This window comes from Macaca fascicularis, chromosome 16 (genome assembly GCF_037993035.2).
Source record: "Macaca fascicularis isolate 582-1 chromosome 16, T2T-MFA8v1.1".
Lineage (NCBI taxonomy): Eukaryota > Metazoa > Chordata > Mammalia > Primates > Cercopithecidae > Macaca > Macaca fascicularis.
Window position 1 is genome coordinate 34,616,985 of NC_088390.1, and position 17,504 is coordinate 34,634,488.

The 17,504-nt window shown below is 51.9% G+C and overlaps 1 protein-coding gene across 20 annotated transcripts in view; it reads right to left on the bottom strand.

The window, feature by feature from the left end:
• Positions 1–17,504, bottom strand: part of MYO18A (myosin XVIIIA) — a 106,646-nt gene that overhangs the window by 52,781 nt on the left and 36,361 nt on the right. For 3 of the 20 annotated variants that reach the window (XM_074018904.1, XM_065531138.2, XM_074018903.1), the window contains exons 3-4: positions 4,135–4,194; positions 663–1,355 (exon numbers count right to left, since the gene is read on the bottom strand). The exons of 10 other annotated variants lie outside the window; for them this stretch is intronic. In XM_074018904.1, the coding sequence (XP_073875005.1) occupies positions 663–1,355; positions 4,135–4,194 (753 nt within the window). Of the gene's footprint in view, positions 1–662; positions 1,356–4,134; positions 4,195–13,688; positions 13,753–17,504 lie in introns of those variants that run through there. 7 more of the 20 variants (XM_065531141.2, XM_065531140.2, XM_065531139.2 and 4 more) reach the window with 3 other exon arrangements.

Sequence of the window (17,504 nt, forward strand, 5' to 3'; positions counted from 1 at the left end):
AACATTTTTCTTAACTATTTTGGCGGCAAAACCTGGCAGTTTATCCTCTGTGCCCCTGTAGTGTGAATATTCATAGATTTTGCTTGGGAAATATTAATGTTTGTTATGCGTTGTTGCTCATTATGCATCCTGTATGGCACTAAAATACAAAGATTACTAATTTCCAAAATACTTCCACACCCAGGGTATCAGAGAAGAAATTTTGGACCTGTATTAACCCCACTCAACAGGGGAAGCCTGAGATGGGACTTTGCTGAGGTCCCAGGGGATGAGTGGCTGGGAATGCAAGCCCAGACCCCAGACTTGAGAAAACATCTTTCCGCCCGGAACGATCTGCTGAGACTCTGATCCTCCGCTTTGGGTCTGGGGCCTCAAGCTGGCGCCGTGTAGCTGGGGACCAGGCCCTGACTCCCATGGCAAGGCCAGCAGCATGCTGGTTAGCAGTTTCCATCCCAGCCGCCGGGCCAGAGCCCAGGCAACTGCGGGGTCCGCATTGGGTTAGGGAAAGCCATGCAGCCCCTGCTGTCAGCACATGACCCTAGGCCCAGCCTCTCGGTCATGCGGGGTTCATTGAGGTGGCTTGGGACAGCCGGCTGTGAGGGTGTCTGGCCCTTGAGCGAGGGTGGTGAGGGGCAGGAGTGGTTAGTGACACACTCTTGTACCTCCTGCTTCACACCAGGGACTGGTGACTTGGACTGCTGCTCTCCAGTGAGGTCTGACTTCAGGCCAGCGGAGCCTGGGGCCGCCAGCTCCTCCCGTGGGGCTGGGGAGCGCTGCTTCTTTGGGGTTTCAGGCTTGGCTGGGGATCCTGCTTTCTCTGGGGAGTCCACCCAGTCTGGGGAGCCTGGCTCCTGGCTGGAGGGCTTCTCCCCCTTCCCAGGAGACTGCTTGCCGCGGGCCTTGTGCTCCTTGCCCCTGCCCCGAGACATCAGGCTCCGCAGGCCCAGGGAGAGCTCATCCTTGGCTGCCTCCTTCTTCGCTTCAGGCTTAGGCAGAGCAGGGGGAGGCGGGGGAGGGGGTGGCGGCTTGGAACTAGAAGCTGCCTTTTCTCCCCTCTTGCTTCGAGTCGGGTGCTCAGGGGACTTGACTCCTCTGCCTGGGGGCTCCTTGGCATTTCCAAGCTCCTCGCTGGGCAGCACCTTACTCACCACCTTCCTCACTGCATTTGCCACCCGCTTCCGGGACAGGCCCTGGACCTCTTCGCTTGGGCCTTCTGCTGTGGCAGCTCCCAGGCCATTCATGGCGAGTGTGGGTGCAGGGCTCTTGGCTTTCTGGGAAGTCTCTGGGGGTATCGGGCTGGTGGGAGGCTGAGGACTCCTAGATGGGCCGCTGCCTTCCTTCGAGCTGCCCTCTAGCTATAGTCATACAAACACAGGTAGACGTTAGCATCACCCCCTGCAGCCCTGCCCATCCCATGCAGAGGGAGTAAGAAGGTGTGACCTCATGCCCTGGAACAGATCTCCCATTCATCCAAAGCAACACATGGATCCAAGAGGCTACCCCAAGAAGCCCACTTTCCATCTTCCAGATAGGACAATTGCAGCTAAGAGTCTGGCTTCTTTCCCACAAAGCACGATCAGGTACTGCTGTCACCTGCTGCCCATCCCCAGGCTCAGCATGGACCTGTGAGATGCCGGCACACAGTGCCCAGAGGCCTGTGAGGCGCTCTGGGGTTACTGGCTTTGTGTTAGGGCAGCAACCAAGTCCCAATCTAGGCGAGCCCACTGCCTCACAGCTCAGACGCAGCAGAGATGGAGCATGGAGAGGTTAAACAGCCAAGTACCACCTCCATTCCCACCACCAATCCCAGGCCTAACTCCAGGGCTTCCTGCCTTTGTGGTCCTTGGTCCTTCCATCACCTGTTTGCTGGGCAGTCAGACCAAAAGCCTGCCCATCCTGAAGGGAAAAATGATCAGGGAGCTCTTCCTGGCCCCAAGACATGCCAAGCCTCCTCCTCGCAGTATCCCTCGTCTGTGGCCACTGTCTGCCCTTCAACTATATTCTCAAGTGCTGCGGAGCCCAGCATGGGCCCAGGAAGCTTCCACTTTAGCCTGCTTTCTGCAGTCTCTTTGCAGTTTTCCTCCTGCAAACCTTTCAAGGGTTTGGAGACCCCCTAGCTCCCAGAGTGTGTGTATAGCCCACAAAGGGTTAAGCACTCAAGCAGCCTCAGCTCCATTCTGCCCTGGAGTGGACTGGTATACTCTAGCTGGTGTGCCCACCCTTCCCCCACACACTGGTGCTAACTGTCTGGGTCCCAAGGGACTGCCACTGGAAGGCCAGGCTGGCTAACAGCAGGACAGTTTCCCATAAAGCCAGCCCCACTGCCTGGGGGGAGTAAGGGCAACTAGGGATCTCCTTGTTGGACAGGCAGAGCTCTGTCACCAGCTGAGCTGTGCTTGAGTCCTTGCTGCCCAAAACAATGATCTTGGTTCTAGAACACATATGGGCACTGGGCTCTGTGAAGGCCCACCTGCCCATGCTTGCTTGGATGCAAGAAGATGCTCATAGTAGGCACACCTGGGAGCTGCTGCCTCTGGATGCCACAAGGAGAAGTTGCTCCACCTTTTGCGCAGAGCTGAGCCAAGGGCCTTAATCTAGGCCCTGGTTACAGGTTGGCTCTGCTGAAGGGATAGAGAGAGTAAGGGCTTGAAGGTGCCTCTTCCTCAACCTCTTAGGCCAAGAGTGATCAATGGCATGCCAGGGCACTGCAGAGTTGGCCAGTGGCCCTAGCCACTGGATCCTACACTCCTCCCCTCCCTCTTCTGGCTTTTCTCCCATCCCCCTTCCATCATTAAGATGATGACGATGGGCCAGGTGTGGTGGCTCACGCCTGTAATCCTAGCACTTTTGGAGGCCAAGGCAGGGAGATTGCTTGAGCTCAGGAGTTCAACACCAGCCTGGGCAACATGGTGAAACTGTTTCTACAAAAAATACAAAAATTATCCAGGCTTGATGGTGTGCGCCTATAGTCCCAGCTACACTACTCAGGAGGCTGAGGTGGGAGGATAGCTTGAGCCTGGGAGGCAGAGGTTGCAGTGAGCTGAGATGGCACCACTGCATTCCAGCCTGGGTGACAGAATAAGACCCTGTCTCAAAAAAAAAAAAAAAAAAGAAAATGATGATAATGATGATGACAATGATGATGATAGTAAGACTTACACAGTACTTACTATGGGCCATGGCACTCTTCCAAGCACTTTACATGTAGTTTTTGCAAAAAAAAATAAATAAATTCTGGGCAACTCTGAGGCCTCTCCCTCACACACCCACATCCCTTTCAAATCACAGTCTGGCTTTCCAGGACTGTTTGCAGATCAGGTGGAAGCCACAGTGCCTGGCTAATCAAATTGACCAAGGAAGTACGGGGAGCTAGGACAGGCACCATCTGGGGTAATGAAGTAAGGATCTGTGTTGTGATCCAGCTCTGCCCCAGAGCCCTGGGCACTCCTGCCCCTTGTGCCACCAGCTGCCCTCTCCTAACTACACATCTCTGGACTTGGCTATTCAGAAACCGATTCTCCTCTCTTGCCTTAGGAGAGTCCAGGTTTATTCAGGGTCTCTATCCCAATGCACTGGGGCTGGAGGCAGTGGGTAGCTGGAGCCTGCCTCCAGGTCACCTGCACCAAGCAGCTGACAGGGTCTTGGAAGAGACAGCAGCGACTGCAGTGAAGTCCCTCTACGCCCTTGCCTTGTGCCACCCAGAGCAGGCTGAAGAATCCCAACAGCTGAGCTCTCATTTGACGCTCCCTAACCTAAGTGTTTGCCCACCCAAGCCTCTCCAGGCCCAAAGGGTTCAGGACACCAGAAGCAAAGGGAGGCAACTTAAGGGGATTAGGGAGGAGGTTAGGGGAGGTCCCCAAAGCACCCTGGCTATCTCCTTCACACACCCGAGGCTGGCATCACACACACCATACTTTCTTCCCCTTTACTAGAGTTCTCTCCAGCTGAGCCACACAGGAAGGGGCCCCCTGCAATCTCCACCTACTCCATGGAGCTGTCTCACAGGCTAGTCCAGGGCTAGTGGGTGCAGGGGCAAACACACACATGCACACACACACGCGCGTGCACACACACACGCACACACGCACGCACACGCACGCATGCACGTCTCGGAGAACTCAGGGATACACTTACAGCCCCTTCCTCCTTGCCAGGAGAGCCAGGCTTTGGCAGAGTTTTGTCCTCCTCTTTAACCTGAGGGAGCAGATGAAGAAGTCACTGGCAGGTCAAGGCTGGGAGACCCAGCACTAAAAGCACAGGGAGAGAACATTCAAGGGGCCTCCCTCTCCCTTAGAGGTGGAGCTCCTGAGTCTTTAGGAATACCAGGGCTAGGGGACCTGGGCAAGAGTTATCCTATCCTAGAATCAGGACTATTCAGTGATGACTTCAAGAATGAAGAGTCTGTGGGGGCAAAAGCCAAGTACCCTTGCCCTCAGCGACCAGCCACTTTGCCCACTTTGGGGGCTAAAGAGGTCCACCCACAGCGCCATCGTGGCTTTGGTTACGTGGCAGATAGGAAGATCCAGCTAATGTAACTCATCCAAACTACAAGAGTCATCCCCAGCTCAGGCAAGAAGTGGTTTGAACAAAAAGCCCCTGATCTAGTGACAGAGGAGGTAAAAGTAACCCAGTGTGGGTACCTGTGGGCCAGCAGCTTTTAGAGTAGAGTGAAGGTTGGCCCCTATCGGGCTGGCTCTGACTTGCTTCTTGATCCTGCACAATTCCCCAAGCTCAGCTGAGCTCTTGCTGGAGGCAGGGAGTTGGGCAGAGGCGGAGATTCAGGAGGCCAGATATTTTCTTAACCTCAGACTCACAAAACTGCCAACCATGCAGCCAAGGGAGGGAACCCTGAAGCTAGGGGCGGGGTATGGAGGAAGGAAAGATGCCTAAGCTCTGGACACTGTGGCCAGGGGTTTGTGCTGGAGCCCAGGAGCTGGCTGGCCTGAGTCAGAGGGGAGGAGTGGAGTCGTGGAAACAGCAGATACCATCACACATCTGGAAAAGGGGCAGATGATGCGGAAGCTCTGAAGGTTCTTTCAGTTCAGAAACTGGCTCAGAACAGACCCAGGCCTCAAGTTTAAAAGAGCCTTCTCCTTTCCCCTCACCCGTATCTCTCCCTCCAAAAGCTCAGGCAGTCCTAGTGGATTTAATTTCTCCTCTTTCCTGAGTCACCTAGGACTACAGGAAAAAGACAGGCCTGTTACCAACCCTACCTCCTCCTCAGCGTGCCTCTCCTTCCCAGCACAATGTGGGTAGGAGCATGGCAAGAAGTCCTTGATTCCTAAGGGAAAAAATCCTTAGAAACATCCAGAATCATTTACATGATCCACTTGGGGGAACTCTCCAATTTTAACCAGGGTCTATGGCTAATTTTGAGCTCAAATTAGCAGTGCCAGAGGCACTGGCTGGCGTGATAGCCGCTGCAGTTTTAAAGCTGCATCTTGTCCACAGAGCTATCTGCAACAGGCTCAAGCTTCATAGTTAGCTCACAATGCCAAGGATGGGGGAAAATGACAAATATTCACCTGAGTGGAGCCTACTTCTTTAAGAAATGGAATCGGAGCAGAGAAAGGGAAGGCAGGGAATGGGGGACAGAGTGAGGAAGAGTGGCAGGGTCTAGGTCTGTGCCTGCTGCCCCCCACCAAGCCATCACTCTCCCCCTTGCTGCCCCAGGGATCACACCATGCAGTAGTTCCGGGGCACACAGGTTAGTGGGAGGACAAGTGTTTGCAAATCACACAGATACATTCATTACTGCATGCAGTGCTGTTAACTTGGGTTCCGGGGTGGCCCAGATTCCAAGTCCACTCTGTGTTCTTCACCAGCTCCAAATCTGTCCTCCCTCCAGTGGCTCAAATTTGGGACCCCAAATGTCTGGCCCAAGGTGTGGCATTGGGGAAAACACTGGGTGCCCCCCAAGTGTCTGAAACACTGGGCCCAGCTCTGAGCTCAGCTCTGGATTTAGCATCAGGCTGACTCACTGCTCCCTCCCCCACCAGAAGGGCTCTGGCTGTTGTAGGTCACTGCCCAGCTGGGGACTATGCACACACATAAAGGCACACACACAGGCAGTCCCAAGTCTGCGGCCTGAATCACCCTCTGGACCCAGGTGGCCAACTGGCCTGACTTCTCACCCTCAGCCCCTTGTCCTCCTACCCACTGCAGTCCCCAGGCTCAGGGAGACCCAGTTCCAGTGGTCCCTCCACAGCAGCCCACGTTCCAGGGGTGAGTCAAGGCAGCAGGATGGTGGGAAGGGTGTGGAGGGGTTAACCCAGCGGGACACCAGCAGGACAAAGGGCAGCTCACCTTACCAGAGATGGGGCTTAGGGGAGGAGCATGACTCGGCACAGGAGCCCATCCAGCCAGAATAGGGAGTTCACCAGCCCCTCCCCGTCATTCTCCCTGCCACCCCCAATTATACACACGTGCCCCAGTCCATCTCTAGCTTCCAAAGCTCCCTCTCCCACAAGCCAGTCTCCTGCCTGCAGACACAACATGCTAAGCACACAGGAAAAACATAAAGATTTTAAAATCTAACTTTCCTTTTGCTCCCAGAAGGCGAACCTTGATGAAAAGGCCATGACGCTGAAGGTAACCTGTACCCTGAGCCAGAGAAGAAATTGGGGGCAGGGTCTCGCGGTGTCTCAGAGTCTTCCTAAAAGCCAGAACCTGCCAGGACAAACGCTGTGGGCAACAAGGGGAAAGGAGGAATGGAGTGGAGGAGGAAGGATTACAAAACTCAAAAGGGCATTGGAGTAAGGAATAAAAGATTAAAGGAAAATGAAGGAAAGTAGGCACAGAACATAGCACTCCCTACCCTTGGAAGCTGTGTGCTTTGTTTTATTTTTATTTTTTTATTTTTTGAGACGCAGTCTCACTCTGTAGCCCAGGCTGAAGTGCGATGGTGCCATCTCGGCTCACTGCAGCCTCTGCCTCCCGGGTTCAAGCGATTCTCCTGCCTCAGCCTCCCCGGCAGCTGAGATTACAGGCATGCACCACCATGCCCAGCTAATTTTTGTATTTTTAGTAGAGATGGGGGTTCACCATGCTGGCCAGACTAGTCTCAAACTCTTGACCTCGGGTGATCAGCCCGCCTCGGCGTCCTAAAGTGCTGGGATCTATACAGGCGTGAGCGCTGCGCCTGGCCAGAAGCTGTGTGCTTTGAATAAGCCACTTTGCCTCTCTGGGCCTCTCTGTAGAATTAGGGGCTAGTCTAGATAATGGCTCAAAGCCTCTCCATGTCTGGCACCTTAGGAGTCTATGTGGGGAGAGGCACTCAAATTCTATTTATTTATTTATTGAGACAAAATTTCGCTCTTGTTGGCTGGGCGCGGTGGCTCACGCCTGTAATCCCAGCACTTTGGGAGGCCGAGGCGGGCGGATCACAAGGTCAGGAGATCGAGACCACGGTGAAACTCCGTCTCTACTAAAAATACAAAAAAAAATTAGCTGGGCGCGGTTGTGGGCGCCTGTAGTCCCAGCTACTCGGGAGGCTGAGGCAGGAGAATGGCGTGAACCCGGGAGGCGGAGCTTGCAGTGAGCCGAGATCGCGCCACTGCACTCCAGCCTGGGCGACAGAGCGAGACTCCGTCTCAAAAAAAAAAAAAAAAAATTTCGCTCTTGTTGCCCAGGCGGGAGTATAATGGCACGATCTTGGCTCACTGCAACCTCCGCCTCCCGGACTCAAGCGATTCTCCGGCCTCAGCCTCCCGAGTAGCTGGGATTACAGGTACCCACTACCACACCTGGCTAATTTCTGTATTTTCAGTAGAGATGGGGTTTCTCCATGTTGGTCAGGCTGGTCTTGAACTCCCGACCTCAGATGATCCACCCACCTCAGCCTCCCAAAGTGCTGGGATTACAGGTATGAGCCACCATGCCCAGCTGGCACTCAACCCCTTAATACAGTAAACCAAAATTGTGGGCCTGTGACCTAGGAGAGGAATTGAGGAAGCTACCTCAGGACTCCAGCAACTTTGCCTTCCAGCTGTAACACGCATTACCTGGGGCAAGAGGCCTGGAGAACTGCAAAACTGTCCATCTATGGATTAGAAACCCGAGCTGGGCCTCTTGAAAAATCAAATCAGAATTTGCCTCAGTCCAGGCACAGGCTTCATCCAAAGAATCAGTGCAATTCAGTGGAGTTTAAGAACTGGTTCTTTTTTTTTTTTTAATTGAGACAGAGTCTCGTTCTATCACCCAGGCTGGAGTACAGTGGCGCAATCTCGCCTCACTGCAACCTCTGCCTCCTGGGTTCACGCCATTCTCCTGTCTCAGCCTCCCGAGTAGCTGGGACTACAGGTGCCCACCACCATGCCTGGCTAATTTTTTTTTTTTTTTTAGTGGAGACAGGGTTTCACCGTGTGAGCCAGGATGGTCTCGATCTCCTGACCTCGTGATCCGCCCACCTCGGCCTCCCAAAGTGCTGGGATTACAGAAGTGAGCCACTGCGCCCGGCCAAGAACTGGTTCATTCTTAAAACCGCTTATCATAAATGAATAGTTAAAAATTAGGAAATGTCTTGTTTTCAATTATTTTTATTTTGCTTTATTGACTTCTGTTTTATTATTCAGTTAATGTGCTAAAGACTTTAAGTTTGTCTGTTGCTGTAATTTTAACTCATTTGATCTTTGGTCTCTTGTTCAAGTTTTCCTACTTGTTCATACAGGTCCCATCTGGCCTAGGCTATAAGGACACCGGGCCATTTCCACCCAGGCCTGTTCCTCTGCATCAGCTGTTCCTATGAGCATCACTCTGAACACAGATGTGGGGCTCTCCCCAGAGGAAATTCTGTGGCTTTTATGCAGAATTGCCTAGACAGTTTTCCTGTCTTCCTTATCACTGAATTTGTTTAGGATCAAGAGCAAGTTATCCTGGAACTGGATTATTTATAACCCAAAGGATAAATGCTTGAGGGGGTGGAAACCCCACTGTCCATGATGTGCTTGTTTCTCAATGCATGCCCATATCAAAACATCTCATGGGCCGGGCACGGTGGCTCACGCCTGTAATCCCAACACTTTGGGAGGCTGAGGTGGGTGGACTGCTTGAGCTCAGGAGTTTGAGACCAGCCTGGGCAACACGGTGAAACCTTGTCTCTACCAAAAACACAAAAAATTAACTGGGCATGGTGGTGCGTGCCTGTGGTCCCAGCTACTGGGGAGGCTGAGGTGGGAGGATCTCAGAGGGAGGCAGAGGTTGCAGTGAGCAGAGATTGCAATACTGCATGCTCCAGCCTGGGTGACAGAGTGAGACCCCATCTCAAAACAAAAAAAGAAAAAAAAAAAAAAAAATATATATATATAAAATGTATCCCACAAGTATATAAACCTATCATGTACCCACAAAAATAAAAAATAAAAAAAAGATCAAGTTACTCTTATCCAAGACAGAACGGGTAAGGAACTCAGGCCCCAAAGATGGTGGCAGCATCTGAGTTGGGAACAAATGGCTCTCCGGAGCAAGGGTATTTAGATCTAAGGCCTCTCTTCCTTGACTTGTTCTCTCTCTAGAGATTTCAGCCATTTCTAGCAACATTACTGAATATGGAGCACCTACAATGAGATGGGCCCTATACAAGGTATTTAACATTTATTTTCTAATGTAAATCTTACAACAATCTGAGGACTGGTGATACGGGAATTATTATTATTCCAATTTTATCGATGAGGGAGAAGATCCAGAAAGAGATTAAGTCACGAAGTTAGTTAAGTGGGGGAACCCAGACTTGAACCCACATTGGTCTGCCTCCAAAGCCTGTGCTGCTTCCTTAGTGCCCACATTTTCTGGTATGTTAGACAGGTGTCAGCCTTGGTAGCCAAATCTGGTTGATAAACTTCATCAGCGTGGAGATTCAGAAGACCCGGTCACGCCAAAGCATGGATTGATAGTGTGTTTTACTAGTGTGCAACTTTCCAAATCAAGTTTTTGGACTTGCAAAAAGGGAGACCCCACCATGATTCTGCCACTCTGCAGCTCACCCACCTCCTCCCTCTGTGGTACTTTTGAGGGACAGCAAGAGAAACCCACACTCACTGAACACTTACTATGAGCCAGGCACAGGGGAAGGCACTTCATACAGGTCTCCTCATTGAATCCTCACAACAACCCACTTTCTAGGTAAGGAAATAAAGAAGGTGAGTTGCCGAGAGCCCTGCAACTATTAAGTGGCAGAGCTGGGAGCCACAACCAGAGTGGATCTTGGGGAGCTGTTGGTGTGTCTTTGTCATCCCTGGACTGTGATTCACCCCTGAGCAGAACTTACCCATCTTACTCATCATACTGTAGGTGCCTAAGAAATGTTAGCTGCACGAGAGTGCTGGGACAGGGGTTCTTTGCACAAACCTCTTATTCCCATCTAATCTCTTCCCCAAATGTAATCTATGGAGAACAACACTTGCCTATTCTGATTCCCAGGGACATGGTACAAACAAGGGAGGTATAATCTCTAAACCTGCTCACAATAGATACATAGTCAACTCAGTGCCTGGGTTTGTGGGGAGGGTGAGGACGCTGAAATTGCTTAGTAGCTCTTTGTGGAACAACAGCCACAAAATGCATCATCCTCTGGCCTAGTCATTCCATCTTCAGGAATGTATGTCCAATGAGCAGACTTAAAGAAATAAAGAGAAAGAAAAAAATGCAAAGATTTTTATAGATGCACTCTACATAACAGCTCCAAATTGGAAAGTGCCCAAATGCCTAGAATTAGGAAATGGTTAGGTACAACCCGTTGTTATATTGCCATTTAAACTGACAAATGTGTGGACAACGTAACCATATGGAAAGCTCCACATAAAATAACACCAATCAAAAAAACTGGAACTCCTCAAGCCTGTAATCCCAGCACTTTGGGAGGCCGAGACGGGCGTATCACAAGGTCAGGAGATCGAGACCATCCTGGCTAACACGGCGAAACCCTGTCTCTACTAAAAACACAAAAAATTAGCCGGGCGAGGTGGCGGCGCCTGTGGTCCCAGCTACTCGGGAGGCTGAGGCCGGAGAATGGCGGGAACCCGGGAGACGGAGCTTGCAGTGAGCTGAGATCTGGCCACTGCACTCCAGCCTGGGCGACAGAGCGAGACTCCGTCTCAAAAAAAAAAAAAAAAAAAAAAAAAAAAAAAAAAAAAAAAAACTGGAACTCAAATAGTATACAAAGAGTGATCATAATAATCTTATAAACTGTGTGAATTAGACACAATAGGAACACTTGGTATTTATTTTGTTATGTATTTGTTACTCCTTATTTTTATTGTGAAGATGGCTAAATAGTCAATAAAAAAGAAAAAGAAAAACAGATAATAGCTAGAAGCATTTGTTCTCAAAGAGGAGAGATCCAAGAAATGTGCTGAGGGACTGTCAAGCCTCAGCCCCAGCAGGCTTCTGACGCTCTGGGAGCAGCTGGGGTTTACCCTCCACCGTGCCAGCAGAGCCCACTCGCCCTTAACATGCACTTTCTGGGCCCCTCACAGGAGGGAATGGGGGCACAAATGCTTCTAGGAGAATAATGCCATGCCTCAGGCAGTCCCTCAGGCCTGGAATGCCCAGCCTGGACAAATGCTTTGAGGCCCAAGCATCCACGCCAGACATCTGCACACTGCAAGCCCCTGAAAGCAGCAGGTAACCCTCAAGAGAGTGCCCAGAGGAAGCCGAGACGTGGCCGAGGTCACTTCCCCACCTCGCCGCTTCTGCCAGCACTCACACACCCAAGGTTTCTCCTTCTGAGGACCAAAAGGCAGGGCATTCTCCTCTCCTCCCTCTTTCCCATTCGGAGGCACAGAGGGCAGCTCCCAGGAGACTTCTTCCTCCCAGTCCCAACCTAGCACCAACTTATCTAGGGATTGGGGGTGACGGGGGGTGGGAGGAACAAAGGAGAAGGGAAGAAATACTAGCATAATAGTAAAAAACGGTTAATCGTTATTGAGCATTTGGTATGTGTCAGGCACTGTGCTGAATCCTTCACATGAATCATCTCATTTGATCCTCACAACATCCCTCTGAAATAGATACTAGTGTGACTGTGTGATTGCTACTTTACAAATGAGCAAAAGGAGGCTCAGAAGGTCAGGTGACTCACCCAAAGCCTCACAGCAGCAAGTGGCAGATCTGGGATTCACACTCAGGTCTCCTGCGAGAGACCTCCACTGCTCATTTTAAGGGATGGAGGCACGCCCTACCCTCCATCTCCCCTGGCTCACCTGCACTGTTGTCCTTCTACATCAGCTGCCAGAACAGCAGCTTGGGAGGAAAGCAGGGATTCCCAATGATGACCCGCCCCTCCACCCACCGACCTGAATATGCTTTACATGGAACTGCTTGAGAGGAAGGGAAGCTCTCTAGGGAATGAACTGAAGGCCATGCTACCAGACAGAGGAGGAGGGGGAGACGAGCTTGGCAGGGACAACCTGGCCCTTGCAGTGCAGCCTCCAGCCAGAGCCCTCCCCAGCCCCAGGGCGGAACAGAAAGCAGGCGGGCACCCGCCTCACTGCAGGCCAGCCCAGAGGAAGCAGGTGCACTAGAATGGCTTCCTGCCGCAACTGCAGTTGCAGAAGGGTCTTGGTTTCCTCCTCCAACAACTGGACCTGCTGGAGGCCTCCCTTCCCTGGGGATGCTCACTGCCCCTCTGCAGGGCACTTTGCTGTCTGCTTGGATATCACTGTGCATGGCCCTCAATCTGTGACCTGGTGCTAGTGGCCCGGGGGTGGCTGGGGGAGAGTAACATAGACCAGGAAGCACCCATCTCTCAGGGTGAGGAGGTCTCTCTGACCTCTCCCCCACCCCCGGGCATACTGCCCACACAACTCAGCCCTGGTGCCAGTTTGGGGGCTGAGGCAGGGCAGTCCTGAGCAGAAAGAGATACAAGTGCTCACGGGCACATCTTAGGCTCCTGATGCACCTCCGCACCAGGCCAGCCCACATACTCTGCCAACTGCTGACACGACTGAAAACCTTACCCTTGGTGGCTGGGAGGGGTAGAGTCAGAGGAACGGAAAGGACTGGGAGCAACTATGCCTCTCCTCACTTTCTTTTTTAAGGAACTTACTTATCTGGAGTAATCTCTACTAAAAAAGAGACTTAGGGCCAGTCAGAGAATCCCCGACACACCATCTGTGCCCCTTGCAAGTGTCCTATGCACAGAAATGGAGGTGGCCATGCTAAGACTACTTTTGGGGACATTGAGAACGGGTGCTCCTTGACAACTCCAAGGACCATCCCCTCTCAAGGAGGAAGAGAGGAGAGGGCTATACCACCAACAATGCAGAGACAAGACTACCGAAGACCTTGGGTGCTGGGGAGGCTGGGGCTTTGGAAGAAAATAGCATTCTAAGGAAGGAAGGCCAAAAAAGCACTAACGGTTGGTGGGGAAGGCATGTCACAGCCTTGGGGGCGGATGCAACCTCAGGAAACTGAGATTCAGAAGACAGTGCCCCTCCAAAACTCCTGAAGTCATGAGTCAGGCCCAGGATGCCCTGCTCCTAGCCACGGAGGGGTTTTTGAGGCTTCCGGGGCTGGGTAACTCCCTTCTTACCAAGAAGCTCCGAGAGGAGCCCCAAGGCGGCCCCACCCCTCTCCCCACCTACTTCAGCCACATCTGGGGAAATCACAAAAAGGTCCCTCCTTTCCTAAATGAGGAAATAGCATGAGGAGCCTGGGACATTTCCAGGGTAGGGGGTCAGAGGGACACTCACCCGCATGGCCTGGCCCGGAGCAGCCCAGAGCAAGGAGACTCCGCTCTGATGCTGCTCTGGCTCTGTTAGCAGCTCAAAATAGCACAGGCTCTGGCCCCGCCCAGTTCCCGCCCTCTCCCCAGCCCCTCCCGTCCAGAGCTGCCCAGCCCCGGTTGGAGCCAGTAGCCCGGAGGACTGCGGGTATCAGGTATGCCAGGAGGGAGACGGTGATACAGCAGTGTGTGTGGAAGGGAAGGAGAAGGCTCTTAGGGTAAAGCCATTGGGGTGGGCGGCAGGCAGTGTTGGGGGGTTAGGGCAAGGACAGGGAGGGTGAGACTTGTCTATGGACACACACCCCAGCTCCGGGACAGCTGGGCTGATATGGCTCCTAAAAATAGCAGAGGAATTTGAGACCTGCAGCCCCCGGCCCCACAGGCCAAACTTGAGACAAGCACATGCGCACTCACATACATGTACACGTATACACACACACCAGCATGCACAAACATTCAATCAACCCAGTGTTCTTGAGAACACCCAAATCATAGGCCTACCCTAGCCATCTAATTACTGCGGCAGAGGCCAAGACAGCCACTAACGTCACATCCAAGACAACACACGGGGCCCCCTGCACACTGTGCCCAAACAGCAGCCGCACACAGTCCTGTAAGGTCTGGCAAGAGCAGAGACCCACACGGGCAGGCCCACTTACTGCCCCACTGCCGTCAGTACACAGGGGACATGCAGAGAATCAATAGTACTCTCTACGTTTACATCCCTCTCCCCTCCACACATGCCAGGGACTGCACAGGCAGAGAGGAGGGTGGGGTGGGCCTCAGCCCTGCAGACAGAGGAAGTCATGGGTGTCTGGCCAATGAGCGACGGCTGCCTGTGAAAAGCCAGTGTTTCTTGTGAAGAGAAATCCTGGCCTGGTTCTCCAGTTAGCACCATGGGATGCTTAGACCAGGACTAGGGACCCGCTGAGAGGCTGAAATGGGAGCTGGAGAACAGAATGGGAAGGGGCCAAAAGACAGGGAGTGCAAGTCTCAGAAGCTGTCAGCTCTGCAGAAAAAAGGAAACAGTCATTGCTTCCCTCTTCCTCTTCAGGGAAAAAAAAAAAAAAAAAAAAGGTGGGGGTGGTGCTAGGAAGCCCTGGTACAGAATCACCTCCTAACCAGTCTGGCATACACCCCATGATTCTTGCCCCTGGCCAGCTCTAAGGGCCATTGGTTCTATAAATTGTCTGACTTTCTCCATGAAAAGATTGGTAAGCACTGCCAGAGAGGACGGAAACCCAGCTCTGCCTCCTACCTGCCATGCACTGTCCAAGTCTCACTGTCATATAGTCACATATACAGACTCTTAGGACATGGTGCTGTGCTTGTGTCCTGCTCTCTAGGGAATGGGATGTCTCCCCAGGGGAAGCATCTGGCCCTTCTGAAGCACATGCAGTGTCGCAGGTCTTCCCATCTCCAGTGGCTACTTAGAACAATGGTGCCAGCCTCAGCTGCTCACTGAAATCCACTGGGGAACTTGAAAAAAATACCGATGCCTGGAGCCCACCCTTTCCCTCTCAGTTTCTGACATAATTGGTCTGGGAGGGGGAGCCTGGGCATTGGGATTTTTTTTTTTTTTTTGAGACTGAGTCTTGCTCTGTCGCCCAGGCTGGAGTGCAGTGGCGCGATCTCGGCTCACCACAAGCTCCGCCTCTCGGGTTCACGCCATTCTCCTGCCTCAGCCTCCTGAGTAGCTGGGACTACAGGCGCCCGCCACCTCGCCCGGCTAATTTTTTGTATTTTTAGTAGAGACGAGGTTTCACCGTGTTAGCCAGGATGGTCTCAATCTCCTGACCTCGTGATCCTCCTGCCTCAGCCTCCCAAAGTGCTGGGATTACAGGCGTGAACCACTGCGCCCGGCCGGGCACTGGGATTTTTTATGGATAAAAGCTCCCCAGGTGATTCTTACATGCAGCCAAGGCTGAGAACTGCAAGACTCTAAGGCCAGCATAAGGCCTAGCACAGAAATTTCCATTTGTTAAATGAATGAGTGAATGAATGAATGACTTAGCTGCGTGAACACAGACAGGTGACTTAAATTTCCCTTATCTGTAAAATGAGGATTACACCTGTACTGACTTACCCAACCAGTCTGAGACTGGTACATAATGTATGTGAAAGGGCTTTGGTTCTCCAAGTTCTCAGGCCAGCAGTGTGGGCATCCCCTGGGGACTTGTTGGAAATGCAAATTCCAGGAACCTGACCCAGACCTGCTGAACCAAGAACTCTGGATATGGGGTGCAGCATCTGTGTTTTAACTAGGCTTCCAGGTGATGCTGAGGCACATTAAAGTCTGAGAGGCACGGCTTGAAAGGAATGATTCACAGCATACCATGGTTAGGAGTGTGACCTCCAGGGCCACATGGCCCGGTTTAATCTTGGCTCTTCCACGTAGTAAACTACACAACTTGACCTCTCTGTGTTTCAACTTCTTTTCATTTGTATTTTATTTTTTGAAATAGAGTCTCACTCACTCTGTCGGCTGGAGCACAGTGGCTCCATCTGGCTTACTGCAACCTCCGCCTCCCAGGTTCAAGCGATTCTTGTGCCTCAGGCTCCTGTGTAGCTGGGATTACAGGCATGCGCCACCACACCCAGCTAATTTTTGTATTTTTAGTGGAGACGGGGTTTCACCATTTTGGCCAGGCTGACCTTGAACTCCTGACAGCAAGTGATCCGCCAGCCTCGGCCTCCCAAAGTGCTGGGATTACAGGTGTGAGTCACCATGCCCAGCCTCTGTGCTTCTATTTCTTTATTTATAAAATGGGAAAATAACAGCACCTACCACGAGGGGTTAATACATGGGTTAAAAGAATTAGTACATACATAGCTCTGAGAACAGCGCCCAGCACATTCATTTTCAATACTTAAAACAAAACAAAACAAAATAAAAAAACAGGGTCTTGCTCTTTGGCCCAGGCTGGAGTGCAGCGGCACTATCTTGGCTCCCTGAAATCTCCATCTCCTGGGCTCAGCCCATCCTCCCACCTCAGCCTTCCTAGTAGCTGGGATCACAGGCATGCACCACCATGTAAGTTTTATATATATATTTTTTGTACAGATGGGGCCTCCCTGTGTTGCCCAGGCTGGTCTCAGACTCCTGCGCTCAAGCAATCAACCTGCCTCGGCCTCCCAAAGTGCTGGGATTATAGGCGTGAGACACCATATTTGGCCTTAATACATTTTAACTATTATTATCTACCTATGATCATAAGCGGGGGAAAAAATGAGGCATTGTAAGCAAAATTTCCAGGTAACTGGAGCCTACCCTTTTTAAGGGATAAAAGATTTAAGTCATTTTCTAAGTTCTATACTATTTATAATCCTAAAAATAACCAACATATATACCCTGTTTCCTTAAGTACAACACCTCTAATTCATCTCAAAGATCTCAAACTTTGAGCTTTCCTTCTTGAACCCAATCCATTTCTGCTCCATCCTGTACTGAAGGGCACGCCATCTCCACCATGGCGACTCCTGACTTCCTGGCCTGGCTATAGAAGCCTGGCTTCTGCCCCACCAATGCCCCAGCCTCTCTCCAAGGGCACCAGCCCCTCTTAGGCACCACCATGCTGAAGCCTTGCATATGCCTATATTAGGAAGGCCAGGCACCCTTTGTGGCCATATGTCTGCTTTTTAATTCTTTTGTCCCCGACCTCATTAGGCCATCAGCTGTCACTCGCCTGTCAGTGTGCCTGTCTCCACTCCTCCACTCAGCTTCACGTGCAACCACAGCTAGTCCCTCTGCTGCCCAAAGCATGGTGCAATCTCAGGGCACGGT